This window comes from Rutidosis leptorrhynchoides, chromosome 1, assembly GCF_046630445.1.
Source record: "Rutidosis leptorrhynchoides isolate AG116_Rl617_1_P2 chromosome 1, CSIRO_AGI_Rlap_v1, whole genome shotgun sequence".
Classification (NCBI taxonomy): Eukaryota; Viridiplantae; Streptophyta; class Magnoliopsida; order Asterales; family Asteraceae; genus Rutidosis; species Rutidosis leptorrhynchoides.
Window position 1 is genome coordinate 679697571 of NC_092333.1, and position 17472 is coordinate 679715042.

The following is a 17472-nucleotide window of genomic DNA, read 5'->3' on the forward strand; positions in this document are numbered from 1 at the left end:
GAACTTTGATTTTTCCGCCTCTAACTTCTCTAACCTCTGTTTTCTCGGGTATGGGAGCGGTGGTTGATACTCCTTAGCTACCGGTTTAGCAGCAACCTTTACCGGTATATTTTCAACTTCCTCAATCACCTGTTCCGCCTCCTTATCCCCCTCCGGTTCACTATCAACTACCGGCTCACTATCTTTAACCAATGGAACTCACAAATCATACTCAGCAGGCTTCTTTGGTGGATCATATGCTATACCACTTCGGGTGGTGATAGCATTAACGTGCCCATTTTTCGGGTTAGCATCCGTGTTACTTGGTAACTCCCCCGGTTTTCTCTCATTTCTCTGATTAGCAAGTTGACCAATCTGTTGTTCCAAATTATGAATCGCGGCTTGTTAATTCCGGAACATCTGATCATTCTTCTCATTATTCTGAGTAATAGTAGTAACAAGCTGAGTTTGAGATATCACAAGCTTTTCGATCATAGCTTCAAGATTCGACTTTTTCTCTTCGGCTTGGGGCTTTTGAAAATACCCAGGAGCTTGTTGCTGAAATCCTCCACCCGGCGAATTCTGATAATTACTGTTACTACCTCCCTGACGACCTTGAGGATTGTAGGGATTATTAAAATTGCGGTTAAACTGAGCGCGCCCTTGAAACTGATTATTATTTTGCTGACTGATGTACGCTATCTCTTCCTTTTGACCTATCGTTAACCCCGCATCACAATCCTTAGCTAAATGTAAACCCCCACAATACTCACAACCAACCTTCATACCATGAATATCCTTATTCATCTTCTCTAAATTTCTACCAAAAGAATCCAACTTAGCACTGATAGACCCAAAATCATCATACGCGCCAGTGGTCTCGGTTCTCTTAACTGAAGCTGAATGGGATGACTCATGATCTTGATGCCATTCGTGAGAGTAAGCAGCTTGCTTTTCAATTATCTCTAACGCCTCTTCTTCGGTCTTATCCATTAACGTACCACATGCTGCTTGATCAATACTCTGACGAGTTGGAATGTCACAACCTTTGTAGAAAATCTGAACCTTTTGTAAATCATTCAACCCGTGTTGCGGACACGAGCGTAACCAAGTAGCAAAACGGTCCCAAGCATCAAATAATGTCTCACTGCTCTTTTGTCTAAATTGTGAAATTTCTGCTTGAAGTCTAGCAGCTCGAGACGCAGGGAAAAACTTTGACAAAAACTTATCCTCCAAAGTTTCCCAAGAGGTAATCGTGCCCTCTGGTTGCTTATCTAACCATCTCTTAGCTTCTCCCTTAAGAGTCCAAGGGAAAAGCCTTGTCTTGATTGAAGTATCGGCAACCTCATGTAGCTTAAATAAATTGCAAACATCATTAAAATTACGAATATGCTCGTTAGCATCCTCAGTATCCTTGCCATAAAATTGGCAATCAGAAGAAATCAAATTCAGGATCGGCCCTGTAATTTGAAAAGGCTGAGTGATGTTCGGTTGAGTAATCGAATTGCCTTGGCCCCCTCGTGTGGCCTTCAACTTTTGTGCCATAGTCTGAGGACGAGGTGGTTGTTCTTGGTCAGCCATACCTTCAGTCTCGAAAAGATCTAAGGAAATGTAAGATTCTTCTTCTTCTCTGATTTCAGGTGGTGTATCGGGCACCACAGTTTCAGAACTACTTCCCAAATTAAATATATTAGCACTTGAAGAAAAAGATGAATCCACTGTAGACTGTTGTTCGTGACTTAACGCTCTGAATAACTCTCTTTCGGGTTCTGCAAATGGTTGAAAAATCGGAGAATTAGAAGAACGCGTATGTGGCATGCACTACCTGTTACCTGCGAAATCACCACTAACAACCGATTAAACGCACCGATTCAACTTGAGAATAACGAAAAGAAATAATAATCTATAACTAAACTAAACTAAGAACAATTAGATAGCAATCTTAATCTTCGACACAACTGTCCCCGGCAGCGGCGCCAAAAACTTGATGTGTGAAATCGCGTCTATTATTTATAATGGGAAAAATCGGTTTAAAGATTTACTACACACTAACGGATAGTGTACCCGATCATGCAATAGTATAAAGTTGGTAAATCCAAGATCGTTCCAAGGACAGTTTAGTCGTGAAAATTAAGATTGTAACTAATGAATTAAACTAAGTTAAATCTAGAAAATTGAATTACGAGATAATTTGTTTGGTTGGCTATTTAACGATTAGCCAAAATCAAAGATAGCTTTAATTAATAACAAGATTGAACAATATTTTTGGTGTTTTCAGTTTTAAGCTTTAAAGCAAACAAACGAGTAAAATAAGATAGTTGTAAACAATTAAAAAAACGAATGCTTGTCTAGACCTTTTTCACCTAGTATTGGATGCATTTAGATTAAGCCCCAGTTATTATCTAACTTATGTGAATTATCTAGTCGGTTCACCTGGAATTCCCCAGCGCAAACACTTCAATTAAGATTACACGACACGGAATTCCCCGTAGCCTAAGACCTCCTAATTGTGACTAAACAGTTCAACTGAGATGAAGACTCAAATCACAATCACACCAACTCTCGTTGCGCATAATTCACCCCTATTTCGTCTAGCCTTTTGAATTCAATTTACTCTCGTCTCCGAGTAAGCAAACAATCAATTAAGACAAACCAATTGTAAATTAATGCACTAAATTAATGAACTCTCGTCCTATCAAACAAGTACACAACCAATTGAATCGAAGAGTCTAGCTTCAATAAGAATGGTTCTTTAATTCAAACATCAAATCATCATAAATTAATCAACCAACTGATAAGTAGCATCCAATACATAGGTTATTAAATCTAGACAAACATTAAAGAACTTAGCCAATAATCATGGCAACAATAAAAATCACAAATAAAGTAATAGAGAAATTCATTGTTTATGACAAGAGATTCACCTAATCAATGATTGAATCCTGAAAGATAAACGAATCGAGACTTGTTTCCGGAATGATTGATACCTTAGAATGACCTTGGAAATCCCCAAAAATCACCTAAGTTCGTCAAAAAGCTGCTGGAATTCGTCTGGATACGATAATCCTAAATTAGGGTAATTTTCGGGCTTTAAATAGGTGCAATTCTGAACCCGGTTAAGACCCTGCGCGGCGCGCCCTTACTCGCGAGGCACGCCATTTCCTCGCGCGGCGCGCCAAATAACTGGTGAGCTGAAATCTGCCTTTTAAAAATGCTCGAACTGTATTTTATGTGGAATGGCGCGGCGCGCCACGTTTTGGAGCGGCGCTCCATGTCATTTTTGCAGAAATGAGCTGAAAAACTTAATACAAACACCAAAACTCGAATCGGACCAAACCCTTTCACTCGTTTACATCGAAAATCACCCAAAACCATCAAATAACTTCAAAATTAACCTCCTTGGTCTTGGAGCTCAAACTTTTCACAACTTTCACCGAAATAATTCTAAATCGTATCCAAAAGGACCAAAATGTACCCGATATCGCTAAGAAAAATGCGTATAAAATATGCGATATCAATGATGATAATAATAATAATAATAATAATAATAATAATAATAATAATAATAATAATAATAATAATAATAATAATAATAATAATAATAATAATAATAATAATAATAATAATACTTTTACTAATAATAATACTAATAATGAAAATAATAATAATAATAAAATAATAATGACAAGAATAATAATAATAATAATAATCTTAATAATGTAAGACTACCTTTAAAGCTTTTCCCAAAAAGAATGTTTCAAACGAGGCTCGAACCTGAGACCTTTCACCAACCCAAACACAATGCTCCTATTCCATCCCTCTATATGATACTTTCTGATTTATTTAGGATTCTAAATCTTTTAACTTGTTTTCTATTTCTGTTTCTAGCATGCTATGGCCCAACCATAATTCGGCCCATCAATAGCAGCAGCCCAATTCGATAAACTAGTTTAAGAAAAGCACTTTTAATTACAGAAGTCCAATAGCAGTTTGTTAAAAAAAATCGCAGCAGTCTAGGATTGAACCTCTGACCTCCTGTTACACACAAACACGCCTAACCAGCTGAGCTATCCTTTTTTTCTGATTTAATATGGATTTTATATTTATTTAACCAAGTTTCTATTTTTTTATTTTTATTTTCTTTTTCTTCTTAAAACAAAACCCAGGACTATTCATCATCATCAAAATCCTCATCTTTGTTTAATTCTCTGTTCATCATTAACGTTTTAAAATATCAAATAACATCTTCATGATCGTCATAAACGTAAATCATTAATCATCATCCCCGTCGCCATTAATCACCATCATCATCATTCTAGGATTAAAAACAGAAGGTAACAGCAGCAGTAGCTGTTGTTCGTCAGCGACAGAAACCAGAATTTAAAAGTGATGGTGGTTTGTAAACGAACAGGAGAAGAAAAAAAAAATTTAATAAATAAATATAGCGACGGTTTTACTGTAGCAGCAGTCATGCTTTGTTCTTGAACTGGTTCTGAGTGGTTAATCATGGTGTTCATGATAGAAACAGTGGTAGTAAGCAACAAAACACGATGGTTGTCGTGGTGATGTAATATGGCCGTTTTTTTTTTGGGGGTTTCAACGAAACCGAAATAGAAGAGAAAGAGGAGATATGTAGAGAGAGGGATTGTGAAGGGTTGTGGTGTTTTGTTTTATCACGAAGAAGGAACAAGATGAGGAAGGGTGGCGATTAATGGTTGTCCGAGAGTGAGGTGGCCAACGGTGGGAGGTGACGATGGTTTTGGTGGTGGTTTTGAGAATGGTGAAAGGTTCTTGGTGAAGATGGTTAATGGTGGAGATAGTGGCGGTTAAGGTGGTGGTTGGTTCTCCGGTTATGGTTTGATCGAGCAAGTGTTACATTATCAAGTATATGTATGCATATATATAGATATTAGATATAGATATTAGATATGTGTAATAATGTAATAATGATAATATATATATATATATATATATAAATATTGTATTCTTGTGAATGGAGTTATAGTAATCAACAATTTAGGTGCATGATTCACGGGTGAAAAGGAGAATATGTGGGGAAGTAGAAAACAACACATTATGTATGATTTTGGATTATAGCTATGATTGATCGACAATTGCACATGGGTGATCAGTTAATAACAGAGAAGAAATAAAAAAAATATTAAATGATAATGTTGTAAAGAAGATCCTATGTCTAAAAATCCGTTTTTAATACATTTGTATTTTATATATCAGTGTTTTTATATATTAATCTAAAAAAATATATTAGTAAATATAATATTATAGTAATTTACATATTTTAAGCTTCATATCTATATATCATATTTTGTATTATACAAATAATAATAATACTAATATTAATAAATAATAATGAAAGTAAGGTTAATAATATAACTTTAATATTTTAATTTGTGCTTCAATATTATATAATAACATATAGTGAATATTAAATTTTTATGCAAATATATATCACAATCTACACATAGTAATAATTATGTATAGAAACTATGTATGTATATTACATATAGCAATCTACTATTGTTAATATATATATATATTTCGTTATTAGTTTCGTTGAGAGGGTAAAATTAGTATTTCTAATCATTGTGCTAAAAGTTTTTAATGTAAATTCGAAATATTAAATATATATATTTATTACTTTAACAAGTTTTTATTTTTAAAACATGAACTATTTACATTTATATTTTCATCAACCACACAGCATAACATTTTATTAATATATATCAGTTTATAATATATATATATATATATATATATATATATATATATATATATATATATATATATATATATATATATATATATATATATATATATATATATAATTTACATATCCATTTACATTCAGTTGTTCGTGAATCGTCGGGAATGGTCGAAGGTCAAATGGATATATGAAACAGTTCAAAATTTTTGAGACTCAATCTAACAGACTTTGCTTATCGTATCAAAATACAATATCGTATCGAGAGTTTGATTTAAAATTGGTCAAAATTTTCCGGGTCGTGACACTCATGTTTTGGAGTTTCCACGTTAAATCTTGTGTTGTGTATTGTTCTTATTTCTTTACTATTATTGTTGAGCTGGGTGGTGGGAATTAGTGAGACCATAATTTCCCAACAACTGGTATCAGAGCGTCAGGTTTGACGGGGGTCTCGGTTATAGGAGTCAGAGTATGCTCTGTGGTTGCCACGGGAGTGGATCGTCCACATCAAAAACGAGTTCTATTGATCGTATAGGGTATCTAGTTAGACAATATTTTTTCTGATTAGGAGTAAGTGGTGTCTAGAATTTGTAGTGGACCGGGTGTTGGATTTTCCAATTTAACGGATCCTTTGCGCCACTCCACTACATCTGTCGGCCAGTCGAAACGTGAGCAAAATTAGAGAAAGTGTTGTTTATAGGATACTGATACGATGTCGAAGTTCAGTCCAATGAGGTTTGATGTAGAGAAATTTGATGGGAGGATCAATTTTGGCTTATGGCAGGTTCAAGTCAAGGATGTGTTGATTCAGTCCGGGTTACACAAGGCATTGAAAGGTAAACCCACCTTTGTTCCAGGCAGTGATTCTAGCAGTAAGTTCGATGAAGAAGAATGGGATGATATGGATTTAAGGGCAGTAAGTGCGATTCATTTGTGTCTTGCAAAGAACGTGCTTGCAAATATGCACGGGTTATCAACGGCAAATGAGCTTTGGGTTAAACTAGAGCAGTTGTACCAGGACAAGGGCATCTCAAATCGGTTGTGTCTTAAAGAACAGTTCGATACTTTGCTTATGGATGGGGGTTCAAAGATTTCAGATCATCTGAGTATTCTTAATGGTATTGTTTCAGAACTTGAGGCTATTGGAGTTAAAGTAGAAGATAAAGATAAAACTTTGATGCTGGTATTATCTTTGTCATCGTCCTATGAGCACATGAAACCTATTTTGATGTATGGGAAAGAAACTCTGAAGTTTGAAGACGTTACTAGTGTAGTGACCCGTCCTAATCCATCTGGACGAAGTCTTCAACAGTTGGTCCCATTGCGAGTTTCTGACCTCTATATGCCATGAACGACTCCATGTAATATGAGCAAATGCACAGCGGAAGATTTTTTTCATACCTGAGAATAAACATGCTTTAAAGTGTCAACCAAAAGGTTGGTGAGTTCATAAGTTTATCATAAAACAATAAAATTCATCATTTTGATAGACCACAAGATTTAGATCCTGCATGGTACAAATGGGCCCGAATCCTATACCCACCTGTAATGTACATGCGATATCTTTTAAATACAGCACACCTTCCTCGTGAACGAAATCATCTTTCATAAATCTTAGTAACCGTACACATATCTTGTGCACAAAAATAACATACACATAACCTGTGTATAAAATCATTCTCTCGATACATAACATTCACTTTTCATTGCTTTCATAGCTTGGCTTGGTAACCAACCTTAACATATAATGCGCATAATAATATCCCCAAAACAGAACATCTCGTCTTTATAATAATCATATAAACTTCGAAGTACTAAACACCACACCCACTAGCCCTTCCGTCTAGTGAACATTCTGGGTGGGGTTGTTAAACCCGGTAGCTACCTTTAGGATTCGCGTCAATTAGGCGTGCACTAATTCTCAAAATTAGTGATGTTCCCTCATTCTTAGGTTACCAAGCAATAATAATCAGCGAAAAAATATTCATATTAATTGTGGCAATTATCACATCCACATAATTCAATGGTGGCAATTATCACATCCACATAATTCATTCGAGGAATGTTTTGCTTGTGTCTATCTCGTCAAACATTTATAAAAGCATTTCATGTATTCGCAGTTCAAAATGTATTTCAAAAGCATTTAATAAAGCAGTTGTAAAAGTAGCGCATGTATTCTCAGTCCCAAAAATGTAAAGAGTAAAAGGGAATCAAATGAACTCACCATACTGTATTTTGTAGTAAAAATACATATGACGACAATGAACAAGTGTAGGGTTGGCCTTGGATTCACGAACCTATATCATTTGTATATTTATTAATACACATAATTGTAATCGAATAAGTTTATATATTATTAGTGATGTACTTGTTATATTTAATAATTTATAGGCTTTGTTAATTATTTATATATTTTCATTTTATATATATATATATAATATAATTATTATATTATAGTTAAGTTATGTAATTTAATTATAGTTTTATATCTATACTCTTTATTTTAATACTTATAATCTTAACAACGTCATCTAAAAACTTTTATTTTCATAAATAATATTAGCTTAATAATAATGATATAGATAATACTTGATAATAATAATGATAATAGTTTTATCGGTAATAAAATAATAATTTTTGTAAAAAGGATAATAATAATAGTTTTTTTGTTTTTTTAATAATAACAATACTATTAATGGTAATCATACTAATACTAATAATGATAATATCAATAATATTTTGTTGATAAAAATAATAATACTAATAGTTATGAAATGATACTTATGATAATATTAGTAATATTACTTATAATAAAGTTTCGAAGCTGTGTTATACGTACATATATAATCTATGAACTTAAATAAATTTCATACTTATTCTTAATATTATCTAATGTTAATATTGATGATTTTATCTCTTATTAATATCATACTTATCGTACTCATAATCCTAATGTCATCCACAAATTTTAATATCACAATTACTAATATGTACACATATTCACTTTAGTTATATTCATTATCTTTTATATACAATAATTTATAATAATAATAATAGTTTTAATAATATTAATGATAATAATACTAATAATAATTTAATGATATTAATGATAATAATATTTCATCTTTGTACCATCACTTAATTATAAATTTAACCATCTTTATAAACATATTTATTTTAATAATATATATATATATATATATATATATATATATATATATATATATATATATATATATATATATATATATATATATATATATATATATATATATATATATATATATATATATATATATATATATATATATATATGTATAATCATAATTTTAACTAATGATTATTCCTACTAATTCGTTATAATAATAATAATCATAAATACAATAATAATAATAATAATAATAATAATAATAATAATAATAATAATAATAATAATAATAATAATAATAATAATAATGATAGAAAAGTATGACTACCTTCAAAATCAAGCTTTAAAAAAAATACGTCATTGCCTGGGTTCGAACCCGAGACCTCCCGTTCCCCGCAAACACCTCCAATCACTCGACCATCACTGTTTTTCTACTTCTACTACCCACATTAATTCTTTTAATCCTATTATTTCTGTTTATGCTTCTTCATCTTCTTCAGCAATTAGATCAATCGACCAGACTTGTATACGATCAGGGATCAATCCCTATTTTATATGATTTTAGTGTTTATAAATGATACAGAAACAATTAGTGATCAATTCAATTAATTAAAACAACATAAATTTTTTTTTTAAAGGAAGCTGTAACAGTTCATCACGGTTCATCAAGAACGAAAAATCAAATTCAAACCTGTAGGATGTTTTAGACTATACTTATAACTTGAAAAAGGTTTTAAATCGTTAGTAGAAACTTTTCAAAACATTAATTTAACCAGAAACATCATAGATAAAGCGAATTTGATTGTTGAACAACCTTTGAATTTTTGTTTTAAGAACTTTGACTCCCAAAATTATGATTCAATCCGATAAATTGGAAGTTGAAACTTCCCAGATAGTTTGAACAAAAGATTACTAACACAACTACATTTACAATTTTTGAAATTAAATTCGAAATTGTAGTTTTTGACTTTGAAGTTCACGTACAGGGTACTTGTTAATGTTCTACAATTTTTTTTTCCTGTTTCGATTCACCTAATTAGAAGCTTTTAAAGAAGTTTGTAATTGAGGTTTGATAATGTAAGGTCAACTATTATCAATAAACACTGAATGTGGTCGCTTATTATATGGATTGAGGTTGACAGAAGAATCCATCGTACACCAAATAAAAAATAAAAATAAAGGATGAAAACGATTTCTAACAACTTTTGTTATGTTTCTGTGATTAATTGCACGAATTTTATCAATCAAACACAGTATGAAAATAACAGGAAACAAATTCTGATGTTTTAGGTAGAAGAATACGTATTATCCTATATTTATATATGTATGTACTGTACCTTGTAAACGTATATGTATCTGTATACGATAATAATCTGTATTAATAAATATACATTTATTATTAATAATAATATTATTACTAATAATAAGTGTATAAATAATAATAATAATAATAGTACAATTTATAATAATGATAGTAATACCAATAATTCTAATAATTAATAAATAAATAATTTGATAGTAATACTAATATTTATCATAGCAACTAACATTATAACTTTACTATTAGTTATTATGATGATATTAACATTAATAACCATAATAAATCAAATGTATAACTTGTCAGTATTACAATTTTAATAATATTACTAATACTAATACTAATAATAATAATGAATATGATAATAATATAATAACTATAATTAAACATGTAATTTAATATATTAATATTACAATTTATCAATTATGTACTATTTAATAATTATATCATAAATATGTGATAACATTTATTGAATAATTAATTTCAATATAATAATTATTGATAGAAATTCTTTATATATATATATATATATATATATATATATATATATATATATATATATATATATATATATATATATATATATATATATATATATATATATATATATATATTCTTTTTAATAGTAACTAAATTATTCCATTTATTATATTTTTAATTCTAATTAAATAAAGATATTTTATTACTTCAATAATATTACATATACTTATATTTATATTTATATATTTACATTTTTTTATTTACACACAATTGTTCGTGAATCGTCGGGAATAGTCTGAGGTTTAAATGGATATATTGAAATAGTTCAAAAATTTTGTGGCTCAATATTACAGACTCTGCTTATCGTGTCGAAATCAAATACGAATTAAGTTTAAATTTGATCGGAAATTTCTGGGTCGTCACAACTAGCAAGCTCCTATCCGAGGAGAAAAGACTGGAAGGTAACGGGGTCTCGTCATCAGGAGATACGATAGTGTTGTGTTCGGATAGGCGAAAAAGAAACTCTGGGAAGAATCTGGTATGCTGGAGGTGCGGGAAGACTGGACATGTAAGGGTTAATTATCCAGGTGGAGCTAATTCGGTAAATGGTTCTAAAGGCACTAATGATGTCTCAGTTGTTACGGAGAGTGACGAATTCCTATGAAGTCACACCATCCTCATGGTGTGTCTGCGCCACCGTGGAAAGGGATGTTCGTTAGCGGTTTCACAATTACACATGGGCATTGGTTTGGCGTTGATGCAGGTTGTGTGGTGGAAACTGATGTTGTAGCTGATGGGACTTTCGGGAAAGCCAAAAAGGGAAGTTGCACCATAAAGTTTCAGCTGGTTGTTCAACAACATGTGCTGATGTGAAATGCTTGGAATGTGATATTCTAAGTGATATACTCTTAATGGTGGAGTATGATAATTCTTGTTAAGAGTTATGATTGTCTGTGATGACAATGATTGTCGGTTTAGACAATGTTCGGTAAAGATGCAAGTTTTGTCTCTTGGGAGATAATGTCATCGGCATGAAGATGAGGATCTTGAAGTTGTCGTCGATGAAGCATCTATATCGGTTATCCTTATAATGTTGAAGTATGGTTATCTTTTTCTATCAAAAAGGTGGAGATTTGTTGGTTTTATTTTTTAATAGAAAAAAAATTGATATGGTTACTTTGTGAAGGATGTTATCCCACATAGGTAGGGATGGCAATGGATCGGATATGGATCGGATGATGCCGTATCCATATTCATATCCATTTAGTTTCAGGTTATCCATCCATATCCATATCCAATGGATTTAGCGGGTTAATGGATATCCAATGGATGTCAAAAAAATGTTATAATATTTTCTAATATTTGATTAAAATAAAAACGTACTATAGCAAAAATAAATATGACATGACATTATTAAAATCTATCCATAAGAAAGTGTAATCTTTGTCGAAGATATAGCAAATTTTTTTATTTTTACTATTACACATAGATTACGAAAAATTAAATATGAAATTTGTAAGTTTATTTTATTAGATATACATGTTTTATTATAATATATTATAGTTATTTCATCATGGGTTGAAATAAAAATGTAAATTCAATGGTAAATAAATTTGTAATCGTAAATATGTAAGCATGTATCCATATTTATATATTTGTATATGTATTTGGGGTGGTTATGAATATATGCATGGATGAAACTTTTCATCCATATCCATATCCATATCTGTTAAGGTTCATCCATATCCGTATCCATATCCATTTAGGTTCATCCATATCCATCACGAAGCGGGTGGATCGGGTGGCCATTGCCATCCCTACACATAGGTGGGAGGAGAAAGTTGGAGGTAAGTGACTTGGTTATAAAAGGAGGGCTAAGTCTTCATTCCAATTTACACCAATCAATACACTTTAAGTATTTGATTATTTCTTTCTTTCTTACCCTTGTTTGGGAGTTGTTTTAGTTAAATACTTTGGAGAGTGTAGTTGGCTTAAGAGAGTTGTCTATGTCATTGTAACAATTTGTGATATAGTGTATTTCTCTCTTTGGAGGCCCGTGGTTTTTCTCCTGTTTTGGAGTTTTCACGTTAAATCTTGTGTTGTGTATTGTTCTTATTTCTTTACTATTATTGTTGGGCTGGGTGGTGAGAATTAGTGAGACCGTAATTTCCAACGTTGCCTAGTTGCCTAGTGGAAAAGTAGAAAAGGACTTATTTTGAAAGTGAACCCTACCTTATTTAGTTTTTCAATGGTGAAAAATCAAACTTTGAAAATGGAGTGTTTTTTTCAGCAAAACGACATTATGATTTATCCAAGTCAAGCAGCCGCTGAAGTTTGGCTCACAACTTCTTCAGAATCAGTCAAAAATAATAAAATATATATTTATTTTCAATGCAGACTTCACACGGCAACTAACGGTTGATCAAATACCATTTCACTTAAAAATCATTTCATAAAAATTAACACGATGAATGAGCTACTATTATCTTGATCAAAGTTAGACATCACATCATGCCAGGCATCACCATAGTGATTCTGTTCTGTTTCCTGATTTTGCACAAACAAAACTGTAATGCAGTTGACACTTTAACTGTTGATGAATCTTTAAGAGATGGTAATACGATAATTTCAGCTGAAGGAGTGTTCGAATTGGGATTTTTTAGCCCTGGTAACACTACTAATCGGTACGTAGGTATATGGTATAAAAATGTTTCTGTTCTTACAGTTGTTTGGGTTGCAAACAGACAAGTTCCAATAGCTAACAATTTTGGTGTCCTAAAGCTCGTTCGTAACCCCACTGCAACTCTTATTCTCCAAGATGATAAAAATAATACGGTATGGTCTTCTTCTTCTTCTTCTTCTACTAATACGTCGAATACGGTTGCATTGAATCGGCCTGTTTTACAACTGTTAGATTCTGGAAATCTTGTTGTGAAAGATGAGAAGGACGATATTGACCCTGGTAGTTTTTACTGGCAGAGTTTTGATTATCCGGGTGATACGCTTTTACTTGGAATGAAACTTGGGAAAAATTTTGAAACCGGTTTGGAGACATATTTGACGTCATGGAAGAACGCAAATGATCCGTCACCAGGTGATTATACTCAACACTGTGATCCTACTGGGTACCCACAACTAATTATGAGAAAGAATTCGGTTAAGTATGTTAGGATGGGATCATGGAATGGTCTTGCATTTAGCGGTATGCCGTATTCAAGTCCTGCAAGTAACGTTAGTTATACGTTCAACGTAGTTATGGATGATACGGAAGTTTATTATATGTTTAACCTTATTCGTAAAGATACAAGTTTTTCAAAGGTTACTATAACTCCTGGTGGAATTGCGCAACGTTCATGGGTTACACAAACAGAGGGCCCGCAAGTTTTTTATTCTGTACCTGTCGATCATTGTGATACCTATGCGTTATGTGGTGCTTATAGTACGTGCGATTTATTATGCGTTTGTTTGGACAAGTTTGTTCCACGAAACCAAACTGAATGGGCGGTTATTGATGGGTCTAGTGGATGTGTAAGGAGGAAAAATTTGGACTTTAAAACTGATGGATTTCGCAAGTATTCAGGGCTTAAATTACCGGATACGAGCTCTTCTTGGTATAACAAGACGATGAATTTGGATGAATGTAAGGTTGTATGCTTGAACAATGTCTCATGTATGGCTTATGCAACTTTAAATATATTAGATGGCAGTGGATGCTTGCAATGGTTTGGTGATCTGATTGACATGAAAGGCTTATCTGTAAATGTTCAAGATTTATATATTAGGATGGCTTCATCTGATTCAGGTAAAAAAATTACTCAAACTAGTCTTAATTATGTAATTGTATAATTAATTTTGGATTTGTCATTTGTGTATAACAACTTAATTTGATTTGAAGACGATACGGTTCTGAAATCATCTAACTCCAATAAGAAGAAAGAAGTGATGATCAAAGTTGCATTGCCCCTCCTAATAGGGACGATTATATTGTCGATTATATTGTCGTTTAGCGTTGCGGTGTACTATTGGAAATATAAAAAGAGATCACAGCTGAAGAAAAAAAGTATAATTGAGTTTCAGTTTATAGTTTTACCAGGTGCTTTTAGTAAGAGTTTGTCACTAACAAATATTTAAACGTTATTAGTGAGACCGGGAAATATTAATGAGATGCAAACGGAAGATATGGAGTTATTTACGTTACAGAAGATAGTCTATGCCACAAGGAACTTCTCAGTCCGCTGTAAGCTCGGAGAAGGTGGATTTGGCCCGGTTTACAAGGTAACGATTTCCAAGCTGACTAGTACGATAAAGTGTCTTTATCCTTTAGAGCCTAATGTAACATGGAAATCTTTAGTTATCTTCATGAATGGCTGCTCAAAGAGCACCAATGATTTGTGCATGACAGTGATGAAGGTGGCAATATTGACCCATTTAGTCATTGATTAGTCGATTTGGGTTGTATACTATCTCAAACAGATCAAATAGAAATTTTCAGCTAGTAAACTTGGTTCGAAGTCAGCCAAGAATTGTTTGACCCATTACCCAACCCACTCGACCCGTCCATCTTGCCACCTTTAGATTAAAAACACAAAGTAAAACATAGACAAAATTACATTATTGGACCTTCATGTTTGCACAAAAGTTCACGGATGGACCTACAATATTTTTCTGACATGGATAACCCTAATGTTTGAAAATGTTGTGTCTTTGGTCACTGAATGTAACATAGGTTAGTTCCCCATCGTTAGTTTCCATTGCATGAGATGCAAACAGAGATTTAGGATATTACTTGAGTGAAAATTTTTCCATGACCTCGATTTTCTGTGACAACTGTTTCTGACAGCGTATGTAATATGACTAAAAATCCCTCGTGTGCATCTCACGTGATGCACACTAACGATAGGAAGATAACGCATGTATTCAGGGACCAACGACGTAACATTCTCAACATTAGGGTCATTCACGTCAAAATAATATTTTAGGTCCATTCATGAAACTTTGTGCAAACATTAAGGACCAATGGCGTAATTTTTTCTAAAACATATCATTCATTGTTAGCATATTCATACTTCTCGTGAGCCTATACATGTTTTCAATTATAAAGTTTCAGGAGTGGATTTTTGTTCAAAATGGGATTTTGAGGATATATGACATTGATTCTTTTCAAAAACATTCTTTCAACCAAACGGGGCCTTATTATTTTATTTTCAGGGGATCCTAGATGAGGGACAAGAAATTGCCGTGAAACGGCTCTCAAAGGCATCAACACAGGGTCTCGAAGAGTTCAAGAACGAAGTAGTTTGTATCGCAAAACTTCAGCATAGGAACCTTGTAAAGCTTCTCGGATATTGCCTTGAAGATGATGAAATGATGTTAATTTATGAGTTCATGCCCAACAATAGCCTTCACTCAATTATATTTGGTCAGTTATATGCACTACTGATTGATAACTCAGACTTCACAATTCTCATTTTACTTAACACATTCGATAACTTTACAGATGAAAAACGAAGACAGTTATTAGACTGGCCTAAACGGTACCACATTATTAATGGTATCGCTCGTGGCCTTCTTTACCTTCATCAAGATTCGCGGCTTAGGATTATTCATAGAGACCTGAAAGCTAGTAATGTGCTTCTAGATTCTGATATGAATCCTAAGATATCAGACTTTGGATTAGCAAGAATATTTGGAGGAAATGAGATGAAAGCCAATACAAGGATGGTGGTGGGGACATAGTATGGGGGACTCAAAACCTTTTTCAGTCATTCAATTATACCAATAATTCGTCCACTACCAATATATTCTAACTCTTTATATCAACATTCTCTGTAGTGGTTACATGTCTCCAGAGTACGCGGTTCATGGGCTTTTCTCGGTGAAATCAGATGTGTTCAGCTTTGGCGTTATAATATTGGAAATCATAAGTGGCAAGAAAAATAGAGGATTCTTTCAGCCCCACCATAACGATAACCTTCTTGGGCACGTAAGTAACTCATTATTCAAACACTCTTGTTAGTTGGATGTATCCCGCATTGCTCTGATTGAAAAAAATAATAATTATTATTATTTAGGCATGGAGGCTATATAAAGAGGATAGGACCATGGAACTAATAGATGCATCGTTACAGATATCGCCCTATGATTCAGAATTGTTGCGTTCGGTCCAAGTGGGTCTGTTATGTGTTCAACACTCTCCAGTAGACCGTCCGAGTATGTCATCAGTGGTTTTAATGTTGTCTGGAGAAGGCGCGTTGCCTGAACCTAAGCAACCGGGTTTTTTTACACAAGATAATATACTTAAGGCCCAAGCTAGCGTAGATGCACAGGGTTCAGTAAATGAAGTCACCATTACACTTTTAGATGGTCGATAAAATTAAATACTCTGTTTTATAGTTTTGTTAAGCATCGCCAATATACCTACGCCCTATGTACTTGTCTCATATGGTACAAATGTTAAGAATACGTATGCACATATATCTGTACACATGTTTTAGACACACAATCTTAAATATTTTTAACAAATATATACAAATGTTTCAACCTAAAGTTACCTTGATACCGCTATGTCAAACAAAAACATCTTACATTCAAATCATATATGACCTAATAATGTATATGGTTCAATTTGGATTGAGATCAGAGAATTATTCAAGTATGTTTGGATGGATTGACAATGTGATATAGATCCAATCCAAGCCATACAAAACACAGCAACCTAACTAACAATTTATACAATCAAAACTAACAAATTGAATACGAGGATGAACGGATTCAAGTGGGAGTAGCAAAATTCAAAGCGGGCAGAAGCCAAATCTTACATTGACG

At 32.7% G+C, this 17472-nt stretch overlaps 1 protein-coding gene across 2 annotated transcripts; it reads left to right on the forward strand.

Moving 5' to 3' along the window:
• The first annotated feature begins 13059 nt into the window (after positions 1 to 13059).
• LOC139886000 (G-type lectin S-receptor-like serine/threonine-protein kinase At4g27290) lies at positions 13060 to 17183 on the forward strand. 2 transcript variants are annotated; one of them, XM_071869746.1, is made up of 7 exons: positions 13061 to 14449; positions 14543 to 14707; positions 14789 to 14922; positions 15856 to 16066; positions 16145 to 16382; positions 16480 to 16630; positions 16719 to 17183. In XM_071869746.1, the coding sequence occupies exons 1-7, from the start codon at positions 13159 to 13161 to the stop codon at positions 17016 to 17018; spliced, it is 2490 nt and encodes an 829-aa protein (XP_071725847.1). In that variant the 5' UTR covers positions 13061 to 13158; the 3' UTR covers positions 17019 to 17183. The 2 variants fall into 2 exon arrangements, with proteins under 2 accessions (XP_071725846.1, XP_071725847.1); XM_071869745.1 differs by having other exon boundaries at positions 13060 to 14449; positions 15856 to 16382.
• The last annotated feature ends 289 nt before the right edge of the window (positions 17184 to 17472 follow it).